The sequence below is a fragment of the Peromyscus californicus genome, unplaced genomic scaffold (assembly GCF_007827085.1).
Source record: "Peromyscus californicus insignis strain IS unplaced genomic scaffold, ASM782708v3 Scaffold_13__1_contigs__length_99412109, whole genome shotgun sequence".
Lineage (NCBI taxonomy): Eukaryota > Metazoa > Chordata > Mammalia > Rodentia > Cricetidae > Peromyscus > Peromyscus californicus.
In genome coordinates, this window is record NW_026294424.1 from 61,352,418 (window position 1) to 61,377,841 (window position 25,424).

General features: G+C 40.6%; 1 protein-coding gene across 2 annotated transcripts in view; it reads left to right on the forward strand.

Annotated features, from left to right (window-relative positions):
* Positions 1-995: 995 nt before the first annotated feature.
* Positions 996-25,424, forward strand: part of Slc30a9 (solute carrier family 30 member 9) — a 55,221-nt gene continuing 30,792 nt past the window's right edge. The window contains exons 1-6 of one of the 2 annotated variants that reach the window (XM_052735059.1): positions 997-1,246; positions 10,092-10,256; positions 20,898-20,957; positions 23,070-23,169; positions 23,691-23,783; positions 24,116-24,198. In XM_052735059.1, the coding sequence (XP_052591019.1) occupies positions 1,141-1,246; positions 10,092-10,256; positions 20,898-20,957; positions 23,070-23,169; positions 23,691-23,783; positions 24,116-24,198 (607 nt within the window). In that variant the 5' untranslated portion in view covers positions 997-1,140. Of the gene's footprint in view, positions 1,247-10,091; positions 10,257-20,897; positions 20,958-23,069; positions 23,170-23,690; positions 23,784-24,115; positions 24,199-25,424 lie in introns of both variants that reach the window. The other variant, XM_052735060.1, reaches the window with a different exon arrangement.

Genomic DNA, 25,424 nt, shown 5'->3' on the forward strand with positions numbered 1-25,424 from the left:
CAGCATGGAACCATTCCCATTATTTTGTAATGAATCATCTAAGTCCATTTTCCAGATAGCCAGCCAGGTTTGTCTCATGACGAGAATCATCATTGTTCCAGAACTAAACAGGATGAAACCAAGGACAGCCAGCAGGATCTTAGAGTGTCTGGTAAATGCTGGAACTTCGATGGAAAAACCTCGCAGAAATTATGGTGTATGGGAATCATGAAATGCCACTTCATCATTTTCCACTTCTACTTTTTTCTTTCTGACATAATAGTCAGCACCAGCCTGGTCTACAAAGTGAGTTCCAGGACAAGCCAGGGCTGTTACACAAAGAAACCCTGGCTCCGAACTCACAGAGATCTGCCTGCCTCTGCCTCCCCGGTGCTGGAATTAAAGGCGTGACCACCACGCCTGGCTTCAGTAGTGTTATTTTAAAGAAAAGCATACGGGACAATGATGTAGAGAATAATAACCACGTTAATTATAGTTTACGATGGTCAAAGGTCTCTCAGGCTTAAGCCAAGACCCAAATGAACCTGACATGGGAATAGTTGAAACAAGCAAAGGGTGTTCAAGTTTCTCTCTGGGACTAGGCGGTTTCAAAACTGTTCCATCTTCGTGTAACACATAGTATCACCAACACGTAAAACCTTTCATTTCACGGACGCCTCTAGTTTTCTAGAAAAGGTAGAGCTAGAGGAAGACTCCTGGTACCACCGAGAATCTGAGGTTGAGTAATGGGAGCAAGGCGACCTGGGTGCCGAGGGTTCAAACCCTGCCTTCCCCTCCCTCGTCCCACCCCGCGGAGTCGGGCAGCGCTTCGGCAGACGGTTTATCCCTCAAACAACGCGACACGGACTTCCAAATGCCAACCACAGGTGGGAAGGCACACCGTGGAAACCTTGTCTCCACCGCTGGCCGCCCCCGCCCCGCCCCCTCCACGGGCCGCCCCGCCCCCGCCCCGCCCCCAGCGCGGCGTTTCCCGTCACTTCCGCCGTCGCGCCACAGCGCCACGGCTTCCGGGTCGCCGAGGCCGCCGTTGGCGGCGCGCAGAGTCGTGTCCGCTGGGGTCCAGTCTATGGAGTCAGTTGGCGCGGCCGGCGGCTCGGAGGCAGGAGGCGGTGTCCGAGTGGGGGCCTCTGCCCCGCCAGGATGTTTCCGGGCTTGGCCGCCGCCGTGGCGGCGCACAGGTGCAGCTGGGCGACGCTGTGCAGGCTCGGTGGCGGCCGGGCAGTGGCCGGCGGCGGCCGCAGCCAGGGTGAGTGACCGGCCGAGGCCGCCCCTGGCCTCGGCAGTTGACCAGCTTGCCCTCCCCCAGTCCGGAGCCTGCCGGTCTCGCACGGTCCCCACAGGTGTCCCCCGCGAGCAGAGTCGCCGCGGGGGCCAGCGGGCCTGGGGACACCCCGAGGCGGATCCCCAGACTGGACCGGAGAGCTCAGCGCGGATCGCAGGGACCCACGGCGACCCAAACAAGCCGTGGGAAATGGCGGGTCCCACCAGCTTGGAGGGTCCCCTGAGTTCGCCGCCGCGGTTTTACCTGACGCTTAGGTTGAGTGTTGTTTTTCTTCCAGTGCTAGCTCCTTTTTCTTAAATGTCCCCCGATCAAAGTGGATGTCCCGTGTGGATCTTAAGGTGTGAGCTTCTCACAGTTGTCGAATGAGCCTAGTTTGGGGACCGGACACCCAAAGAACTGTGCAGTTTCATTGAACAATCCTTTCGGTGAAAACGTCTCCTGAAGCTGTATATAAGCCATCTCCCGCCTCGGGTGGCGGGGGGGATTGAGTTTTGATCTTCTGCATTTCGTTCGCAGTCAAACTTAAGTTGTTCCAGAATTTCTAAAATAGCATTAAACCTGTAAGTTCTTTTCTTGTTCACCTCCCTTGTTGCCATAGCTTGACTTGTCACAGCTTGATACAGAGGACTCATAGCAGAGCCCAGAAGGAAGGGAACAGGACCAAATCCACCGCCCACCCGATCCCCCCGATCTTTGGAAGTTGCCAAGAGTGTTTACAGAAACGTTTCTCAAACATTCAGGCTTCAAACACTTGAGTGGAGGTCGAAAGCTGTTGCTGTTCAGGCTCTTGAGTGGTAAAAACGGTAACAGATTCCTGTGCTGTGCAAATAAGGCACCCTACATTCATATCTTATTTGTAATAAATCTATAAGCTGGCTCCTAAGACTGCAGATTAATTTATTACAATAACACTGGCTTTTGGAGGTTTTTTTTTTAGTGACAGCAAACTGTAGCTTTGGAGTTTTCCCCTATTGGCAATATGCCTGATAGTCTTAAGGACAGAATGAATCGTCTGTATATACTCTATTCTAAAACACCAAGTAAACTTTGGCATATTACACTGAAATTCATATAGTGGCTGCTAAATGTGGTCCACACTGCCCTTTCAGTGTTAGTGAAATGAGTTGAGATAGTGTAATTTGTCGTTCTTACTCTGTGACTGTCACCAGGCCTCATTAGTGCAACACAGATAAGAATTGCCCATCTCATCCATTTGAGGGTGACTTGGCATAGTTCTTTAGGATGTTTACTACTACAAAATATTTGCATGTTTTTACACTTAAAACCCTTTTAGATTAAGATGTCACCTTTGTGGAAGTTTTGTTACAGTATTTGAGAGAGCAAGCATAACTGTGGTTAAATTTAAAAATCATGTGGAGAAAGTGCTATTTAAGTTGGATGCATGCTACAAGAAAAACTATTTGAAGCTCATTTTTTGTTTTGTTTTAGGAGGGGGGAGCCGGTATCCAAAACCAGATGATTTCCTTTCAGAAGAAATAAATTTTAGTTTCTGCTTCTAAAGTGCTTACCTGTCTAGTTAAGGCTTCTAAAGGATAATCAGAGGACAGACCAGGCATGGTGGTACATGCCTTTAGTCCCGGCAGAGGCAGGCGGATCTCTGAGTTTAAGGCAAGCCTGGTCTACAGAGTGAGTTTCAGGACAGCCAGGGTACACAGAGAAACCCTGTCTCAAAAAACAACACAACAAAAAAAGAACAAAGGAAGAAATCTCTGTGAAGGCAAAGAAAAAAGGCAGAATTCAAGAGTTGAGCCACATAATGTAGTTTTGCATTGTTTGCTATCCATATTTTTAAAAATAATTTTATTTTATGTGCATTGATGTTTTGCCTATATGTATGTGTGTGTGAGGGTATCAGATCCCCTGGAACTGGAGTTACAGACAGGTGTGAGCTGCCATGTGGGTACCAGGAATTGAACCCGGGTCCTCTGGAAGAGCAGTCGGTGCTCTTGATCCCTGAGCCATCCCTCCAGCCCCTGGTAGCCATATTTTAAAAAGTAAAACGAGATTAATATACTTTAGCTAGTATATTAAAATATTCTGACATATAATTTTAAAAAAACTTGAGCTGTTTTCTAGTTTGTGTTGTCTTCAGAATCCAGTGTGTATTTCACACTTACAGCCCATCAGTTTGGATTAACCACACTCAGTATGTCTATTGGACGGTATAGTTAGTATCTCTAATTTATAAAGAATTTTTACAGACTACTATATATAATAATACAAATATGGGCAAAGGGAATGACTGAAGCATATAGAATATGCAAATAGAAGTGCAGATATGTTCTACAGACATAAAAATTATAGTTATGTATGTTTAAAGGATTTTACTGCTCACTGCCTATCCTGCATTGGCTAAATTTTTTTTCTTTTTTTTTTTTAAAGGCCTATGAGAACCAGTCATACAAGTAGAGGGCATTTCTTTCTTTTTTTTTTTTAAGGATTTATTTTATTTATCACGTACACAGACCAGAAGAGGGCGCCAGATCTCACTACAGATGGTTGTGAGCCACCATGTGGTTGCTGGGAATTAAACTCAGGACCTCTCAAAGAACAGCCAGTGCTCTTAACCACTGAGCCATCTCTCCAGCCCCACATTGGCTAAATTTTCTCTTTTTCTGTCTAAAGATTTGTGTGTGTGTGTGTGTGTGTGTGTGTGTGTGTAAGTGTGTAAGTATATGCACACGTATGTGTGGGTATGTGTACTTGAGTGCACATGGAAGGCAACAGAGGGCGTTGAATCACTTGGAGCTTGAATTACTGGCATTTGCAGTACTTAGCTGCTGAGCCATTTTTTCAGCCTCTTCATATTTTCTTACTGATGATATGATATCTTTATGGGAGATGCAGGAACTCTGTACTAATTGGCAGCAGAAGTGAACATTGTTCAATAAATACATATTGAAACTCATATTCAGTTCATTACTGTACTAATAAATTAGAAATTTATTTGTAGTTACAGTATTTATATTATATTAGATGTTTTTATTGATTTTACTCCCTACCCCATCTTTTTGAGACAGGGTCTCAACATTTAGCCTAGGCTGACCTGGAACTTATGATCTTCCTGTCTCTGTCCCCACGTCTTGAGATTACAGGCTGTTTCTACTTTTTCTTAACAAATGTCGAAGTAATTAAACAAGACAGTAGAGATATAATCCAAGATGTAGTGCAGGGAGTTGTCAGTATGTGCTCTTATTGCCTTGAGGAAAAAAAAAGGGGGTGGGGGAGGGGTGGTTTTTTTCATGCTGAGTGTTCAAACCATATCAGACATATTCTCCTGGGCTGGGCTACTCTGTCTTGCTCACACCCTTGCTAGATGAGTAGGCAGGGTTCTCCTGCCGTGTTGGCTACCGGAAAGGATGCGAGAAACCGGGGCCTACTGAGTGTTGCTGTTACACAGACTGTCACATATTGTGACGGTGCTGTCAATAGGTCTTTTTAAAAATAAATTGACTTAAAATTTTTATGTGTATGAGTGTTTGGCCTACATGTTTGTCTGTGTATCACATGTGTGCAGTGCTCATGGAAGCCAGAAGAGGGTATTGGAATTGTAGAAGATTGTTAGCTGTCATGTGAATACTGGGAATTGAACCTGGGTACTCTGGAAGTGCTCCTAGTCACTGCGCCTTCTCTCTAGATCTTAATGAAGCTCCAGATACCTTATTGATACTTATGCTTTTAGTTTCTTTTTATTGTACACTGGTTTTTGTTTGTTTGCTTAAGATAAGGATTCTGTATGGCTCTGGCTGTCCTGGAACTTACTATGTAGACCAGGCTAGAACTCACAGAGACCCTGCTGCCTCTACCTTTACAAGTGCTGGGATTAAAGGTGTATACCACCACGCCTGGCTATCAAGTACATTTTTAATGATTGAAACCATGTTGAGTTAGTCTCCCTTTTTCACACACATTGTAAGAGGGGATTTTTTATTATTAAGAATTTCTAATGAGCTGGGCATGGTGGCGTATGCCTTTAGTTCCAGCACTCAGGAGGCAGAAGTAGGTGGATCTCTGTGAGTTCTAGGCCAGTCTGGTCTACACAGCAAGAACCAGGATAGCTAGGGCTTTTACACAGAGAAACTCTGTCTCAGAAAAAAACAAAAACCAAAACCCTCGTGAGTTTGGCAGTGTGTGTGTATTCACGATTGCGTGCACTTGGATGGACATGTACAGGTGTGGAGGCCAGAGGACAACCTTGGTTATCATTCTTCAGTTACTATCCACCTTGGTTTTGTTGTTGTTTGTTTTAGAAAGGATCTCTCCTGGCGTGGAGCTCCCCACGTGAGTAGACTGGCAGACAGTCCTGGGGATCCTCGTTTATCCGCCTCTCCAGCGGATGTCCCGCTTTTTATGTGTGTACTGGTGATTGAACTCAGGTCCTCATGCTTGTAAGCAAGTGCTTCATTGATTAAACTGTCAGCCAGCCCAACTGCTTCATTTTTAAAAAGTTATTATTTTATGTGTGTGCATGCGTGTATGTCTGTGTACTGCATGTGTACTTCGTCCCTGAGGAAGCCAGAGAAAGGTGTTGGATCCTCTGGGTCTGGAGTTACAGTTGGTTGTGAGCTACCATGTAGGTACTCGGAATTGAACCTCGATCCTTTGGGAGAACAGCTAGTGTTCTTAACCATTGAGCCATCTCTCCAGCCATGCTACTAATTAGTTTTTAATGTCAGTGCTTTAGAATTTGGAAGGAAGAAACTACCGAAATAGTCTCTTAGGTAAGGAGACTGACTGAAGCTCTAAAATTCGCTAGGAACAAATCCAAACTACAAGATGTCCTTTTGTTGGCTTTTTTTTTTTTTTTTTTGCAGATGTGACATACATAACTGAATTGTCTGTTTGTGGGGAAGAAAATAGGTTGGTTTTTATTATTATTATTATTATTATTATTATTATTATTATTATTATTAGTCTCAAAGTGAAAGCCAAGAAAATTAGTAGGTGACAAACTAGATTGGAGATGAGCAAGCAGTGGACACTAGCAGTGGCTATCAGGAGCCACAGAAGCACTAACAGTAAAATAAAAGCTGAGACTTATCACTAGGTCCAATTGTTGTGACTAAACCGGTTAGATCCCAGGAGTTCTACAACTTAGATGAAAACAGCCCTTGGGTATGCAGCAATGAGAAACCCTGTAGCACGAATCTGAAAAGGTCTTATTAATAAAATCAAACCTGAAGCTGGTATTGGGGTGAATGCTGGAAGATCAGAGAAACAGATCCAGCCACAGCTTCCTCACCTCACCAATTCCTCAGCTGATCCTGTTTCCTCAGACTGGAAGCCTCTGAGTCCTCATCGAAATGGATCTCAGCTGAAATGCTGCTCAAAAGCCTAAAAGCTTAACCAGGTTCTAGTTCCTGGTTTTCACGCCTTATATACCTTTCTGCTTTCTGCCGTCATTTCCTGGGATTAAAGGCGTGTGTCACCATGCCTGGCTGTTTCCAGTGTGGCTTTGAACTCACAGAGATCCAGATGGATCTCTGCCTCCAGAATGCTAGGATTAAAGGTGTGTGTGCCACTATTTTCTGGCCTCTGTGTCTGTCTAGTGGCTGTTCTGTTCTCTGACCCCAGACAAGTTTATTATGGTGCACAATATATTGGGGAACACAATACCACCTGTTCAAGTAGAGCAGTGTCAGACTAAAGACTGATGTTCCATTTGTAACTAATCTTAGATATCACCTTGAAGAAAGGGTGTTAAGATTGGAAATATGTTTTACTATAATTCTGCCAGCAAGAATTAATATATTCAGCACTTCATCCCACAGTGATTGATTACATTTTCTGCTGCTGTGTTAGGTTTTATATTAGTTTTATTGAGTCAGATGTGGACCTGTGTAGTTTTGCCCTATAAGCAGTTTTCAGTTGTGTATTAGTGTCAAAATATACCGAAAGCTGTTAATACCTGGCATTCTATTGAAATTAAAAAATTAAGGTTGTTTCCAAACAGCTAGCAGGGGAGCTGTCTAAGATAACTGTATTTTAGAAGGATTTGAAGAGACCTCTACTGGCCAAAATAAGACCATTTGAGCATTACTTAAGACAGTGACTGAGATGGATTGAAATATACAGCAAATCCTATTGAAATCTGGAATTATATTGAAATGTACAAGCTAAAAACCATGCCACCTCTGCAGCATGCTAGGCAATGCACTTATTATTTTGAGAATTGGTTCACAAAAGGGAAGAATTAAACACTGAGCCAGACTTAAGCTGTACTACTGAATAACCACAGAGTGGGAATTTTCTGTGTAAAGGTATTCTGATTGAGTGGAGAAGTAATAAAATTGGACTACTACAGTCTTAAAGCTGCCTAATGAGTAAATAAATGTATCTAACATTGAATAGCAGTAGACATTGTCATAAATAAAGGGACAACTAGATATTAAGTGAGTTTTTCCTTTTACTGGGCTGGTCAAGGTCCAGCGCTCTGCCACTGAGTAACAGTCTCAGCCCACAACAGCCAGGCTGCAAAGAGGTTTCATCACTACTTACTTCCAAGGTGTTCTGCACATACAGCTGAATTCAGAAAAGGCCATCTCACACACACTGACTTGTGGGACAGAAGATAGGTTAAATACCACTATGGGAGTTCAGTCAGTAAAGCCCACACTGGACAACTGCCAGGCAGAAATTCAGACAAACAACTTAGTTTATTCAATATTTAAAGAATGCGAATTGAAAAAAAAGGCATTGTATAGTTTTAAAATGCTTAAAAGAGATCTCAGGCACAGTATGGGTCTGATCACATAGAAATGAAAAATCATGTTTATGACAACTGGTCATAGACTTTCTTTTTTAGAGAATTATTTATTATTGTTGTTGTGTGGCTGTGTCTGATGTGCATTTGGAGGTATAAGAACACACATGTTGGGGCTGGAGAGATGGCTCAGAGGTTAAGAGCACTGACTGCTCTTCCAGAGGTCCTGAGTTCAATTCCCAGCAACCACATGGTGGTTCACAACCATCTGTAATGAGATCTGGTGCCCTCTTCTGGCCTGCAGGCATACATGCAGGCAGAACACTGTATACATGATAATAAATTAAAAGACAGAAGAGCACACATGTCATGGCACACTTGTGGAGGTCAGAAGACAACACTCTGGGCTTGGTTCTTAGTACTTTGCTCCATTGAGCCCTCTCATCTACTTGGACCCGCCCCACCACCACCCCCCCCAGATTTGCTGTTTTCGGGATAAGAAGTGTGCTAAAATTTAATAAGCTTAGGCAGTTTGTTGTTTTAACATATTTGAGATGTTTTTTTAGGAAAACACAAATTATCACTATAGGCAAGTTTGACTTTACCAGTTGTGCTGAAATTTATTTTCCTCAGTCAGCAGGAAAGGCAAACTAGATCCCGGGGTACAGGATTTCTTTCCACTCCCCCGTTTCTCATTATCCCTTAACCATGTAGCCTTGGCTGGCCTGGAATTTGGTATGTAGACCAGGCTGGCCTCTGCCTCCCCAGGTGTTGGGATAAGTGGCATGCTCTCATATGTCCTTAATTCCCCTTCCTATCTCCTTAGTCTTCTTACTCTGCCTTAAGAATACCCACCGGTGGCCACAGTGAAGATGTGTTTGGTAGGTTGTGTGTCTCAATGTGCAGGAATCCTCTACTGTTATTTTCTCGACTTTTAGAAGTAGATGCTTATAACCAAAACCATATTGGACTCTTAGTGATTTACCAGATAGACAAAGGAATAAATTGGCATCGGGGGTTTTCCCCCAAAATCATTGCTTTGGAAATTCAGTTTTCAGCAATTAGACATCGTACCCCTCCAGCACCATGGTGCTGAGGATGGAAGGTAAGGTCCTGTCTCTGAGCTATGTCCTCCACCCAAGTGTCAGCTCTTCAGTGCCCACTCAGTGCTCACCACCCGTGTAAAAACTGGGTTTTCTCTGGTGACACGCTTGGTTTCATATAAAACCTTAGAAATGATAATTTTTATCGAAATGTTCTTGCGTTCTTTGGAAAGCTGGACTTGTGAGTTAGAGGAAATAGAGGGTCATTTTTCTGTCTCTTCAGTACAGTCGGGGTCTCTCTAAAGCCACTGTCAACCAGGGTGCAGCAGCTCACAGGCTTTATGCCTCCTGTTCTTCTCTCAGTTACAGTTCTCATGTGCTGGGCATTCACCAAATGGTGATTGAATTATCTGATTAGAAATCAGACAACAGGGCTCTCTACTAATAGGATTCATTTATTGATCATGACATGAGAGGACTACATTCCAGCTCACAGAAAAAAGACATGGAATAATTCTGAGCAGGAAGCCCTCATGACCATCCCTCACCCAGAGTCAGCCATCTATACATTATGCCAGCATACAAAATAAGAGAGTTGTTGTGGCCGGGCGCCTGTGGGGCACACCTTTGAGCCCATCACTCAGGAGGCAGAGCCAGGCGGATCTCTGTGAGTTTGAGGCCAGCTTGGTCTACAGAGCAAAATCCAGGATAGGCACCAAAACTACACAGAGAAACCCTGTCTGGAAAAACCAAAAAGAAAAAAAAGAGAGAGAGTATCTACTATATACAATGTACCACCTTTTGGAATAATTGAATGAGCATTTTGTTTTTGTGTGTGTGTGTGTGTGTGTGTGTGTGTGTGTGTGTACGTTTGGAAACTATATGTATATGCATATAGTTTCCATATCAATATAAATTAGGTAAATGTTGAAATATTTGATTCTTATATCACTAAGGAAATGTCTCAAGTCAAGCATTTGGTTTGTTAACTGTATATTTGAGAGTTGTTTTGAAATTAAAGTGATTTTTTTTTTCCTCTTAGGAAAACATTTAATGACATTTGGAAGCTTTACATACATGGTTCCCAACAGTCACCCCCATGTCTGTACTCTAAGTCGAGTCAAGTTGTACTCTACCGATGTCTACAAAGGAGGGCAGGGATCACAGACTCCAAGAGCTGAGAAAGTCCCAACACTCAAGGAAACAGGTGTGTGTAAACAGAGCGCTTCTTAAAATGCCCTGTGTAGTGGAAGAGTAGAAAATTATTTGCTTCTTGAATAATAGAACTTGCTTCTAAAACTGTCTGGACTGGTGCGTGCGTGTGTGCGTGTGTGCGTGTGTGTGTGTGTGTGTATGTGTGCGCGTGCGTGTGTGCGTGCGTGCGTGTGTGTGTGTGTGTGTGTGTGTGTGTGTGTGTGTGTGCACATGTGGAACTAAGAGGACAACCTTGTGAGGTTGGTACTTCTTCCATCTTTCTGTGAGTGTGAAGGATCAAACCTGGCTCACCAGACGTGCGTAAAAAGTGCTTTTATTCACTGAGTGTTTCATAAACCCATCAGCTTTTTTTTTTTTTTTTTTTTTTAATATACTTTATTTTGAGACAAGATTACGTTTCCCAGGCTGGCCTTGAGCTCACAGCAAGAGTCTGCAGCCAGGCTCTCTGCTTCCCAGACAGGAGGAAGAGCTGGGTGGGGAACAAGATGTGGCACCTGTTTGATGTAAACTCATTTGCCAGGTGAGATGTCATGCCACTGGCAAATGCTCAGGGCGGGGGGTGACGGTCTCACAGAGCTTGTCCCAGTAGGGTGTCTGTTAGTATCTATGAGGAGGCCTGAGCAGAGGCTGGATTTGTTTTTAAAATTTTGGAGGCTGGCTTGTTGCAAAATGGCAAACAGGTTGCAAAGGAGGGAACCTGAAAGCAGTAATGCAAGTAAGTATTTAGCTATATGAATGACAGGGCTTTTTTCTGTTTGTTATTTTATGAGCATTGATTGGTGTTTTGCCTGCATGTATGTCTGTGTGAGGGTGTCAGATCCCTGTGAACTTGAGTTAGAGACAGGTAAGCTGCCATGTGGGTGCTAGGAGTTGAACCTGGGTCTTTTGGAAGAGAGCCAATGCTCTTAACCACTGAGCCATCTCTCCAGCTCCATTGTTTGTTTGTTTTTAATCCAGGGCCTTGCACATCATAGGCAGTTGCTAATATTGAGCTACATCTTGTATCAACAACACTTTTTAAAAGGAGTACGTGAACTAATTAGAACTTGGTAGTTGAGTTAATAAAGGAGAGGGTCATATACAGAACAATGCCAATTGTGTAAATGATTTCATTGATTTCTAAAATTGCAAATATCAGGCCAGCAAGATGGCTCAGTAGGTGAAGATACTTGCTCCATGAACCTAAGTTCAGTCCCCATAATCCAGGCAGAGTTAGAAGGAAAGATCCAAGTACAAAGTCATTCTTGGACTTCTACACATGTGCTGTGGCATGTGCCCCTCCTGTCTCTCATACACACATGCAAACACAAATAATAAAATGAAGTTTTAGAAATTCCAAAGTGAGAGGATATTTAAGATTATTTGGTTTTGGACATCTGACCCTTAGGTATCCATTGGATATCTTAACAGACAGTGACTAGTTAAGTGGTTGATTAAAGCCATGAATCTGCAAGCCCACTGGTTCGTAACTGCTAGTCTACTTTGAGACATCCTCTTTCCTTAGCTGGATTACGGCAGCAGTTGTCTCCCTGGGAGCTCTGGGTCTTAGTTACTGTTCTATTGCTATGAAGAAACCATGACCAAGGTAACTCATAAAAGAAGGCATTTAACTGGGAGCTTACTTACAGTTTCAGAGGGTGGAGAGTGTGGTGGCAGGCAGGCATGGTGCTAGAGAAGTTGCTGAGAGCTACATTCTGATCAATAGGCAGAGAGAGAGAGAGACTGGGCCTTTGAAACCTCAAAGCCAACCCCTCCAACCTTCTTCAACAAGGCCATACCTAATCCTTCCTAAACAGTTCATCAGTTGGGGGGGGGCAAGCATTCAAATATGTGAGCCTGTGGGGGGCATTTTTATTCAAACCACAACAACCTGCTTCTACTCTTTGCTTCTGTACCTGTTTTCCAGATAGCCAAAATGGTCTTTAAAAACCAGATTATATCACTTCCTTTTAGAGCTTCCCCTTGACTTCCATTTATCCTCACAACAAAATTTACTCATATAAAAAATTCAGTATCTTCCCTCTCAAAGTCTGCCATTGTGATGTCTATTCTTGGTTGTCAACTTGACTACATTTGGAATTAACTAAAACCCAAATGACTGGGCATGCCTGTGAGGGACTTTTTCATAATTAAATCATTTGAAGTGGGAAGACCCACTTCTAATTAGGATCTTTGAGGTGGGAAGATACACCTTTATGCATGCATGTATGTTTTTTTTTTTGAGACAAGGTTTGTCTGTATAACCATGTCTGTTCTGGAACTTACTCTGTAGACCAGGCTGGCCTGGAACTTGGATATCTGCCTGCCTCTGCCTCCCAAGTGCTGGGATTAAAGGCCTGTGCCACCACTGCCTGACACTGGAAGATATACCTTTACTCCAAATCTTTTGAGGTGGGAAGATCCACCTTTAATCTGGGCCACACCTTCTGCTGGCAGCCTATATAAAGGACATGGAAGAAGGAAGCAAGTTCATCCCTTCACTGGCATTAGAGCCTGCTTCTTCGGGATTCCAGTGTATACTGAAGACTAGCTGAGCCTGGTCTTCCAGCTGCATGGACCAAACACTATGGATTCTTGAACCTTCTGGTGGACAGACAGCCAATGTTAGAGTAGATGGAACACAGCCTGTAAGCCATTCTAGTAAATCCTCTGACCTCCACACACATGTCATAGCACACATGTGTGCACTCACATATATGCACATATATACACACAAAATTAATTGATTGAAATTTTTAAGGAATTGGATATTAATAGTTGAAGGAATAGAAAGTGTTATGAGTCTCTAAGTTCCAGAATTCAGCATGCTTATTATTAAAGCACAGTAAAAGAAGAAACAGTTGATAAGATGACATAATTAAGGGCAAAATATATTGTACAGTGGTTTTCTTAGGTAAACATAAACTCAGATAAAAATATTGAATGTTGGTTCCACTATACAGTATCTTTAAAATTGACATCCGTGAGTTTGTGTCCTTTTTCTCTGAGGACTGTAATAAAAATTTGAGTTTAATTATCTTATAATAGAAATACATTGTTTATTGACAGTTTTATTTTGGGCTCTTTTTCAAGATTTGCCTAGGCCAAATTAGACCTTGTTAGCTATCAGATAGACACCAACTAATTGCTTGATTGAAAGATAATTTATATACTTAAGAGTTTGAGATTGACTTTTGAATAATTCAAATCACATGGTGAAGTCAGGAGCAGCTCATTAAGGAGCAGAGGCTTGCTAAGACGTCCTTAAATTTTTAAGGAGCATTCAGATGGTTTGAATTTTAGTAAAATTAGTTTTAATTTTACTAATGACAGCAGATGTGTGGCAAACAGCCAGAATTTGAGCTTAAAACAAATGTCTAGAGGTATTCATGGATAGAATATCTGATTATTTGTGGAAATTATGAAGACTCTATACTAGGAAGTAGTGTGAGTTTATTAAGATGGTTGTGGTTTGTAAAATAAGTATTCATGTATGTGTTTGAGCCATTTACAAACCTTGTTTGTGCTTCATAGCATTATATATATAGTAACATCTAGACAGTTCATAATGAGAATATTCACAAGTTTTCATCTGAGAGCAACTTACTTTATGTGCTTTGGTTAAATGATCATTGTGGGAGTAAAGTGGTGTTTCTGAAGCTTTTGACAAATTTTAGTTTAGACAGAATTGCTATAGTCTGAGACCAGCCTGTATTGTACCAGATCAGAAGCTGTCTCAAAAAAAACAAAACAGATTGAAGCTCTAGCTTATATTCCATAGGCATTTAAGAGAGAGAAGACAGAAAAATAATAAGTAATTCATAGAGAGAATGGAGGGCTGAGGAAATTGATCAGAGGATACAGTTTCCCATCAAGTGTGAGGACTGGAGTACAGATGCCCAGAATCCCATAAAGATAGATGCAGTAGACCACCTTTGATCCCAGCATGCCTACAGCACAATGGGAGGTAGAGATGGGTGAATCCAGAAGCTCCTGGGCAGCTTGCAGTAGCAAACAGCAAGAGGGTAGAAGTTGTCTTCTGACCTCCACATGATGCATGTCTATTCTTGTCCAACAGTAACATTGAAATGTGCACATACACCACACAGAGACATCCCACACCTACAATTTTTTTTTTGAGAGAAAATGGCCTTCAGAATTTGAGAAAAACAAGATTCCTTAATTAGAAGTATACTTTGAATCAGTTGGGAATGTTGGCATATGTGTTACATGGATATAATATTGCCCAAGTAAGCAGGAAGTGCAGAGCAAGGAATTTCCAAAACTACAGAAATGACAGAGACAGGTGGCTGCCTGGGTAGTCCCACAAGGTTCCTCTGCAACATTGGGACATCCATCTTCGGCCTACAGGCCTAGAATACCTGACAGACTTTTCTTTGAAGCAGGAATTTTGAAAGACCGTCCTACCCTGTCTTGGCAAAGTTCAGCAGTCACCCTCTTTTGTGTCCTTGTTTGTCCAGTTTGGACAGCATGCTGTCAGTAGTCAAGGCAAGCATAGTTTCTTGCCTAGTGACTAACTGCCACAGTGAAAGTAAACTGCATATGGAGTTTCTTCAGTGTCCATCATCATCTTTGAAGTAGATTGGTGCTGCCAGGAGTAGACATGTTTCACTATCATAAAAAGCCTTATGTTATTAAAGTATCTTAAATGTCATATTCTTTAAGTCTCTGAAGTATCTAAAGTGTATCTGTTTGACTTTGAAAACATACCTAACATGACTACAAGTTTGATTGTTATAGATGACTAACTACTAACCTGCATTTCTTTTTTTTTTTTTTTTTTTTTTTTTTTGGTTTTTCGAGACAGGGTTTCTCTGTGTAGCTTTGCGCCTTTCCTGGAACTCACTTGGTAGCCCAGGCTGGCCTCGAACTCACAGAGATCCGCCTGGCTCTGCCTCCCGAGTGCTGGGATTAAAGGCATGCGCCACCACTGCCCGGCTAACCTGCATTTCTTAATTGTCCTAAATAGTTTGTAATAGTAGCTTTCAAAGACTAGAACTTTACATTTTTTTATCAGTATACAGAAATCCATACCAATGTAAATGAGACTAGTCGTTGCTTTTTAGTTTAGATTCTACCCTTTTTATCCTGTCATTCCTATATCTCCCGTTTTCTGTTTTTTTCTTTTCAGAAAGAGATCCTTGACTCTAACCTCCTTTGCTTATTTTTTTCCCTGACCATGACCAGTAACAACTTTCAACCAACCCCACCCCAAGCAATGATAAACATCCATAACCCACCAAATGACCAAAACCACCCACCCTACCTCTCGAGATGTGGACGTCATGTTCTTAAAATTACTTCCTGTTGTTTGGGAGCAACAGCATCTTTAGGGACCCCTGAGAAAACTGGGATAATGGTCAGGTCCTGAGAGAGCTATCTGTAGTTTTTGTTGTTGTTGTTGTTGTTCAGTCTCTGTGCAATGGTAAAGTGCAGAGCTTATCTGAAGTCCTGCCTGGAGTAGTCTGTGAGGTAGGACCATCTCATCTAAGCCACTTTGAAGTTGTTCAGGATGCAGATTTTTGAAGAAACTGCAACAGAGGCATTCTGAGAGGCTGGATGGATCACCTGGGCTACTTGTCTTCATTGGTGTCTGGTCTTTTTTTTTTTTTTTTCCTGGAAACACATAAACTTCTTTGTATAAAGGTAACATACATATCTATATTAACACAAGTATGGAATGTGCAGTATGCACAAATTAGCTAAAGGTGATTTTCTGTTTTCTGTTTGAGCAGGTAAAAGACATCTGTCAACTTGGATTGTATACCCAAACTGTAATATAAATCTCCATTGACACCATATGAAAGGATGGCATGTAATAATAAGTCATGAGGACTCTGTAGCCAACAAAATTTATCATATCTCATTCAATTCAGAGCTGTTCCCATAGTAGAGGGATAAACATATGTGTCACCTGTCTTGGAGTTTTTCTTAGTTTCTTCCTTCATGTCTGCAGCCACGATTTTCAGGTGGTCTCCTCCAGTCAAATTTGATCTTTTTTAATTTTGAAGAAATCCATAGCCTTTCATTTCCTGTGGAAAAAAGACACAACCTCTACCCCAACACAACACATTTCCTGACTTCATAGGCTGGTTTAATTTAGCAGTTTTTTTACAATCCAATGTCTTTCAGCAGTGTTTGTCCTTTGCTCATCAGCATTCAAAAAATTCAAAGTCAACAAAGCACCATGCAGGATCCAGAAACCCAGTGTATATCCCATCCTTTCATGGCTTATTTTTATATCACTTTACTCTTTCTTTAAAGACTTTACTGTATTATTTTTAAACTATTTTTATTTCTATGACTGTCTATACCTATTTTCTTTTCTTCAGCATCTAAGCACATTTTAAGCCTATACTGTACCTGTTTTTCCCATCTGGACCTGACTTTTTGCATGCTTGCAGCCTTTCTCTAACTGCGAGTCAAGCCATCAAAGGCTGGCTCTATCCTCCTCGGTTGGTCCAGCAGACTACCTGACTGGTTCTGGGCTGCAGCTACTGTTTGCCCTTCTGTGAGAGCCAAGCCTCACAGCCACAGGCATTGGCTGAGCCACATTTACCAGCCCCAGCTCTAGGAAATTGGTGGGCCCACACTGCAGCAGACTTTCTACCTAGTGCCAAGTAGCTTGCCAGCGACTGCACAGCAGGGCCTCTTAAAGGAGCCACTCCTGCCTCTACACCACAAGCACTGTGACTGCCTAGAGACTGCATTTACCAGGAAGCCATGTCCAGCTCTATGTTGGGGACTTTTTTTTTTCCGGCTTTCTCAGGCCCTATGTGGGTATACATGGTCTCCACATTGGGCACCAAATGATGTTTGTCCGTTTAGCAGCTGTACATGGGTCTACTTTATTACCATCTGCTGTCCCACAGCCCCACAGTCAGCGACCCACTTGCCACTCAGGCCATAGCCTGGAGGGACTTCTGGTCCCACAACCCTGGCTCTGCCATGGCTATGATAGGTAGGTTTTAATAAATCTCTATTCTATTTATCAACAAAGACTTGGGAGTCAGATATTGGGGTGAAAACCTGCTAGATCAGAGAGGCCAAGAAGCAATCAGCTGACCTTCCTTTTTGGCCAGAAACCCAGCAAAAGACGATTCTCTCTGCTCTTCTGAAACTACAAAGAAGTTCTGAACTCCAAGTCCCACCCTTTAATCCTGTGCATCTCTCCATATTCCTGGCTCCTCCAGGCTCTCTGTAGCTATTTCTGGCTTCACCCCCGAACCAAGGTTGATTTATTTAATCAACACAAATGCAAACTTGGGGTTTACAGTGTGATCGAATATCCCGCAACAAGTACATTTGGACTATTGAGCAGGATAAGAAAGAGAATCCATCTAGACATCTAGAGAAACCAGAGTGGAAAACCAGACCAAGCAACAGTTCTACTTAAGAGCTGCCCAACAGAGAAACCAGAATGCTGTGAGTCTAGTTGTTGCTCATTTGAAATAAACATTTTATATCAGCAGTATGCAGAAGACCGTGGGAATGCTCCTTGGGAGTGATAGCTTTGAAATCATGAGAGGAAAACTGAACATTACTCTGTAATTTCATGCTGATTTAAAGGTGAAAATAAGCGTGTTATTATGCATAAAAGTGGATGTTACAAACTAGCCCACTCGGACTTAAGAACATTGTTAAATTAGACATTTTCTTAAGTTGCAAAATAAACTCAGGGGAATCAGAATATGATAGATAAGATAGTAAAGAACAAGAAATGGATAAATCATGTTGATAAAATTAAGTATTAATAATAGAAATAATAAATGTTCTTTTGGTATTTAATATTAAAACTTTAATCTAGAGTGGTATGCAAGATTTTTCTTGTTATAGAGTAGAGTGGAGATACTGACTATTCTTTGCAGAGGCTGAAAGATTTACAGGAAATATTCTATGTATACTAAATTAAAGAATATAAATATAAGTTTATAAAGTCCAAACCAGCAGTTGGAGGGTGGGATGGGAGGAACATATGGAAAATCGATTGTCTCTAAGAACAGATGGCAGGAAATGTGAAATACAAAATAAAAGCAAAGAAAAAGGACAGTAACCTGGGAACAAACACCACAATCAAATGGTTGTATTTAATGCTGTGCTATATCATTTAAATGTGCGCATGTTGCAAAGAGGTGGAAACACAGACTTCCTTTGTGTTCTGGTCCTCTCCCCGTCAGCTGCCCCAAGACTTGTTCTTGTGCTTTATCTTCTAACGTACCAGCAGTTTTCCCTTCCTTGAAATACAGTCAGCCCTTCCTTGATTCTGTTCTCTCTCAGCTTCTACTGAAAACCGGATGGTATTCTTTCTCTGTGCTTGCCTCTTCCATTGCCCCATCCTCATTTTTCCACAGAAAGTATTCATCAGGAGGTTCCCATGGCTTTCATGTTGCTAATTACTCAGTATTTGCTGTGAGCTCCTTCGTTTTGCCTCACTGTAAAATGCACAGCTGCCTATTTATGAATCAGATATCATTGTAAACATGAAGGCAGTATAGGAAACGATTAACAGAGCACATCGGACCAATAGAAATGTCTTAGGTTTCGATCCTGACAGTTTCCAGGTCTAAGATATCAGCTGTGCAGTTATAGGACCTCTTTACCTGTTTGCTCATAAAAAGGAAATATAGCTTCTCTCTGCTTCAGTTTCTTCGTAATAATACCTATGCCAAAGTGATTTTGTGGGAACTAAATATAGTAGGCCACTTAAGTATGTTGGATAATGCACGGCACCAGTTAAATGCTGAGTAGATATTGTCTACAATGAAGCTATGATTAAATATGGAATCCTCTCACTGAATGAAGTCATAGTAAAGAAAATGTTTTAAGGGTGAATGAAGTTTTTATTGCGAAATATATTTTATATTTATGCATTTATATTTATATATTTTATGTATCTTTAATAATTTAAATTAACTTTAAATACATATATTAATATATGTGTTATATATTTATACATTGTAATATTATTTTAAAGTTAAAAGTAAAATTAGAATCTTGGAATTCACTAACTGGCCAAAGAACTTTTTGATAGCATCCATCTCTGATTAGCGCTTACCATGTGTATCCAGGTCGTTATCCTGAAGTTTGCTGCTTTAGTGCTTTGGTTTAAACACAAACAAGGGGTTGGGGATTTAGCTTAGTGGTAGAGCAAGTGCAAGGCCCTGGGTTCGGCCCTCAGCTCGGGTGTGTGTGTGTGTGTGTGTGTGTGTGTGTGTGTGTGTGTGTGTGTGTGTGATAAAAACACAAACAAGCGAACTGAGGTATCTATCAGATGGCTTCACAGCCTAACCTCCAGTTCCGGGGGATCTGATGCCCTCTTCTGGCTTCCACAGGCTCCTGCATGCGTGTGGTGTTTATGAACTCACGTAGGCATACACATCACATAATTAACAAATACATCTTGGAAAAGGGAGGTGAAGGGAATAGCTTAGCATATTTGTGTATTCTAAATTACTTAGTCTGTTTTTTGAACTTTGTTGCGATAGCTTTACGTGTATTTGAGATTTTGTTTGTTTGTATTTTCATTAAGATTTTTTCTAGATTTATCCTGACTATTGGTGTATTGGTGTAGTTGGTATTTTCAAAGAGATAATTATAGCAATACTGTGAGGGCTGTTTGTTGCATGAATTAAAGAAGTTGACACAACAGTAGTATTTAGCTCACAGTGAGAGCTTAAATAAAGATAGCCATTATTATGTTTCTCACCACTGTGTATAAAATGACCAATGAATGTAACAGTCATAGTCTGTCCTTTTGCTGCTGGGCATTTTGTTGTTTGCAGTTTTTGAAACAGAGCAGAGTATTGCCATGAATACCACAGTCCTCTCTTCTGTTACTCTTGTGCAAGGATTTTTTAGCTCTATTGATCTGGAAGAATGACTGGGTCATAATTTTGATAGTTGCTTGTGCCTGTTGCCACCAGCAGCCATATTCCCATCCTTCCACACCTTTACCTAAGTTGGGTGTTGTGGTTTTTCGTTTTCCCTAGTGTAATGGTTGTAGATTGGAATTCTTTGGTTTCATTTGGATTCAGTTAATGAAATAATCACCTTTTCATACATCTAATGGTAATGCATAATTGTTTTTCTATGCGTGTTTGTTCTAAAGCTTATTTTAATGAATTTTTTTTTCTTTTTGGTTTTTCGAGACAGGGTTTCTCTGTGTAGCTTTGCGCCTTTCCTGGATCTCGCTCTGTAGACCAGGCTGGCCTCGAACTCACAGAGATCTGCCTGCCTCTGCCTCCCAAGTGCTGGCATTAAAGGCGTGCACCACCACCTCCCAGCCCTTGTTTTCCATTTTAAATGCACCTACACTATCAGTATTAGATGGAACACATCAATGCTTTGTCTTACCCTTTAAAACAAGTCCTTGACAGTTTTCTGAAAGGCTTTGGCGTGTGTGCAGATGCTGAGTTTACTGAATGCTTTGTCTCTAGTTCTTGACATGATTCCATGCCTTTTCTCCTGTAGTTCATTAATGAGGGGATAAATAGCTTATGTGAAGTTTGACACCTTTATGTTTTATAGAGTGAATTCAAATAGTTTGTGATAATATGATCATTGTTATACATTGTAATAAGTCACAGTTTTATTGGAAAACTTTAATGTAAACTTGTTTTAATAAACTTTGCAGCAGAAAATATAGGCGCAGAACTCAAAGCTCCACTTAAACAAGATCCTCTCCAAGTAAGAGGTAAATGTATTTTATTTGATGTTTTAGTGTGTGGGTATATATAAACATACAGAACTTATGTGGAGGTCTTTATTGTTATTCTGAGAACGTCGTTATAGTTTGCTTTTATTTAAATAGATTGGCCATACATTCTTACCCTATTTGTATGCTACTTTACGCTGAAGTTTATTTTTCATTTTGATGACAAATATTTTAAAAGTGTAAGGAACCAAAATCTTCAGTTTGTTTTGTTATTTTTAGAAAAGCAATGTTGTTAAAGAACAAGAGGCCAATACCTTGAGCTGTAGTGTGTTTAAATTCCGGTGGAGTTTGGCTGTTAGTTCATGAACTCAGGAGGTCTGTGCAGTCTGCCGCACTGTGGCGTCAGACGAAACAGCCTCCGTTTTGGCTCTCACACTTACCAGCTGTCTAATCCAAGGCAACTTATTTAACCCTCTGACATTTCGCTTGCTTCTCCATAAGATGGTAAAAAATAAAACTTCCTCATCAGGGGGTCTTTGAAGATTACACGTGCAGATAGTTAAGTAATCAAGAGTCATCAGCATTTGGACTGTGTGCATGTGCCTTGCCTGTGATTGCAGCCTGTCAGAGGCTGGGGCGGGGTCCCAAGTTACGTGGTGAAACCTTCTTTCCATTAAAAACAATAGTGCTGGCATAGCAGTGACCACTGCCTCCGTCATCCACAATCTGGACTGGGATAGGCCAGCAGGAGTTACTAGCTGTCTTGAAGGATTTTTTTTTTTAAAGAATGAAACCTTTTAAGGAGTGTTATAATTTTCCTTTTAGTACTAGGATAGCTCATAGCCAGCTTTTTGGTTTTAGAATGATGGAAAGAAAGTTTCTTGGAGATTTGAAATTCAGGCAGAAAGTAACCTGAATGCCTTCATATATTTCTTCTAATAAAGTTTTGGCTTTTGTATTAAACTTCATTCTTGAATTGTTCTTAGTAAGATGTATTGTGCATTTAATTTTAGTGCTGATGTATTATTGTTTTCAGGGGGTTATTTTTAACCCACAGAAATTAGTCATTTTAGATTTAATTTTGCTCTTTCAATTTGGAAGTAAAATGGAAAACTAGGATTGAGAGAGAGCCTCTGATATGGAGAGAACAGGTGACAGTTTAATGCAGAACACAAGACTCTGTTGTCTTAATATGGTTCAGATGTTTGTATAGTTATATACGTCATGTGACAGAAAGTCTTACTCTGTATGCTTTATTTTTTTGTTGTGGTTGTTTTTGGAATTTTTGTTTGTTTGTTTTTTGAGATGGGGTTTCTCTGGGTAACAGTCCTGACTGTCCTGGAACTTGCTTTGTAGACCAGGCTGGCCTCAGATCCACCTGCCTCTGCCTCCCAAGTGCTGGGATTAAAGGCATGTGCCATCCTGCTTACATGCTTTATTGATATAGAGAGATAGTATATAATTTTATAACTCACAAACTATAATCTGTATCATATTTTTGTGTCTGGCAGTTTGGTACCCAACAGTTAGACAGTTGTTTAGTAGAAGGCAATATTTTCCTATAATTTGTAAACTTTCTGCCATTTTTGATTGATAGAAGTATTTCTTAGTTCTCTTCAGTCTTCTTGTGTGAAATTATCCATTGGCCTTAAGCTTTTTTAACAAGAAATGTTACTTAATGACCTAGAAAACATATAGATTATTATATATAAGGGAATCAAAACATTTTATTAAAGTTCCTATTCTATATTCAGTATCCTTTATTACTTTCTGTTTTGACTGTTCATGAATGCTGGTTTCACTCCACAGTTTATAAAACACTGAACTATTCTGTAATTTTTATTGAAATCTCATTTGTACACAGACCCAAAGCAACTTAAATTGTTTTAATGCATTAGACAGAACAGTACTGATACAATGTGTCTACTAGATAAAGGTTGGTATTTTAGCATCAATTAGAGATGAACTGTAGAGATAAAAGCTAGATTTATGATTCATCCTAGTTTTCTATACTGGGGGAGACATTTCTTTTTTCTCAATACCATCTTATACATCAAGAAAAAATAACAACTGTGAAATTCAACAAGTATTCACTTTCCAGTAGGACTTTCAGTGTGCATACTTATGTATTTCTTTATGTTTCTGGTTTAGTCAAAGCGGTCCTTAAGAAAAGTGAGTATGGATCAAAATACACTAAGAATAATTTCATCACTGGAGTAAGAGCGATAAATGAGTTCTGTCTTAAATCCAGGTACAGTAATTTCTTTCAATGTAGTACTCTGCAAATAATGTGGTGATACTCGTGTGTATTCTGATTTTTACCTATCTTAAAAGTGCCAGTGGTTATACCCATAGTACAAGTCTCAATGTGGGAGTTGCAACTGCCAACCAAGTAGTGATCAAGCTGGCTGTGAAGTTTCTGATGAGATCCCGTGCGTTCAGGGTTATAGGTGTGGGAGTGGAGTCTATGTAGTGTTCTTTATCACCTGACTGTGAAGTTTCTGATGAGATCCCGTGCGTTCAGGGTTATAGGTGTGGGAGTGGAGTCGATGTGGTGTTCTTCTATGTAATCTATAGTGTTCTTCATCAGCGATTATTATTATTTTACTGTATCCAGACTATTTTTTAATATTAAAAATGCCGTCTTCAAACTGATGTTTAGAACTGTACAGGTCCTTTCTTTCAAGATGGGGGTCACTGTAATTGTTCACAGTCGTTAATCTATAAGCTATAGGCATTATCTGAATCGTTTCAACACGTTTCTTTCTCCAGTGATTTAGAACAACTTCGAAAAATCAGACGACGAAGTCCCCACAATGATACTGAGTCCTTTACCGTGTTCTTGAGGTCAGATGTGGAAGCAAAGTAAGAGCACGATTCCTTCACGGCTGAGTGCATGCTGCCTTTGGGGCTATAATAACGTTCTCAACAGTCTTCCAAATGACATATTTCTAAAATGATGTTTGCTTTTTATCTGCACCTTGTCCTTCTTATATGTACTAGCTAAGTAAATATGTCCTCATTTGTAAGAACATTGCAGATGAGTTTATTTGAATTGCTTAGATTTGACTTAGAAGTTTAAGTGCTTTTTAAAATAAGCTTCTTATATAGTTACAGTTCATTTATATTTAAATACAATTATAATAAAGTACTTTAAAATGCTTCTTGGTGGTGACCATGCGTGTATGTATACACAGAGCTTTGGAAGTTTGGGGAAGCCCTGAAGCTCTTGCCAGAGAGAAAAAATTGCGTAAAGAAGCAGAAATAGAATACAGAGAACGTAAGTATTTTTAATTTAAGGCTGGGTTTGTAACATCTAGGAAAGAACTGTGCCCCCATAGCTGGCCAGTCTCTAGTGCTTGTGCATCAGGGTTTGACTCGATCGCTCCAGCAAGTTCCAGTTTTCACTGTGGGAATTATTTTAAAAAACAGAATCAGTTTGGGTTTTCTTGATACCTTTCTAAGATGATACGAGGAAGTGAAAAAACACTTTTTGTAGTTTCTGCTGAACAGTACTGGAAACACTTTGGACCTGATTTAAAGATTACCATTATGAAAGTGATAGTTACTACTTTGTTATAGAAAGTATTGATTCAGCCACCACATTCATTCATTCATTCATTCAGCAAGTATTTATCAAAGTCAGGCATAAATAAGAAACTATCCTTCAACTACAGACACAGTGAGGCTCTCAGAGAGCTGAGTTTAGTGTTTTGGAGTTTAGGTTTAGGGCACTGGAAGATTTATTTTTTTACATGGTTTCAATTATATAAATGTATTTATTGATACCAAAAGTTTATGTATTTATGACTCAAAAAGAATGCAGTGTGATTTCCCAGTACTCCCAAACAAATACAGAAATATAGAGTGCTTTCTTTCTTTTTCTATAATACTTTTATATTCCTTCCTAGAGATAACAGTTATTGATAGATATTCCTTTCAGAATATTTCCAATACATTTTAAAATTTACATATATACTCTTTAAAAGATTATTTTATGTATTTGTATGTGTGCATGTCTTTGTGAGTCTATGCATATGTGTGTGCAGGTGCCCCCAGAGTCCTGAAGAAGGCATCCAGTCCCTTGGTGTTGGAATTATAGGCATTTGTGAGCTCCCCAACATGGGTGATAGTGCTGGGATCCAAACTCTGGTTCTCTTGAGCAGCAAGCTCTTTGAACTGCTGGGCCATCTCTCCAGCAGCCTGTACACACACGTTTTAACATAACATAAATGGGAAGGTACCGTGCATATACATATACTTGTACATCTTGTTCTTCATAGATACCAGTGTAATCCTACTTTTCCATGTCTGTGGAAAGAAACCTCCTGAATACATTCCTTCAGATGAGGGGGATGGTCAGGGTCTCACATAACTCAAGTGAGCCTCAAATTTGCTGTATAGCCAAGGTTAATTTAGAATTCCTGATTCTCCTGTTTACAGCCCTGAATGCTAGGATTACAGGTGTGTGCTACACCTGGCATACATGGTTCTGGGTAATGAACT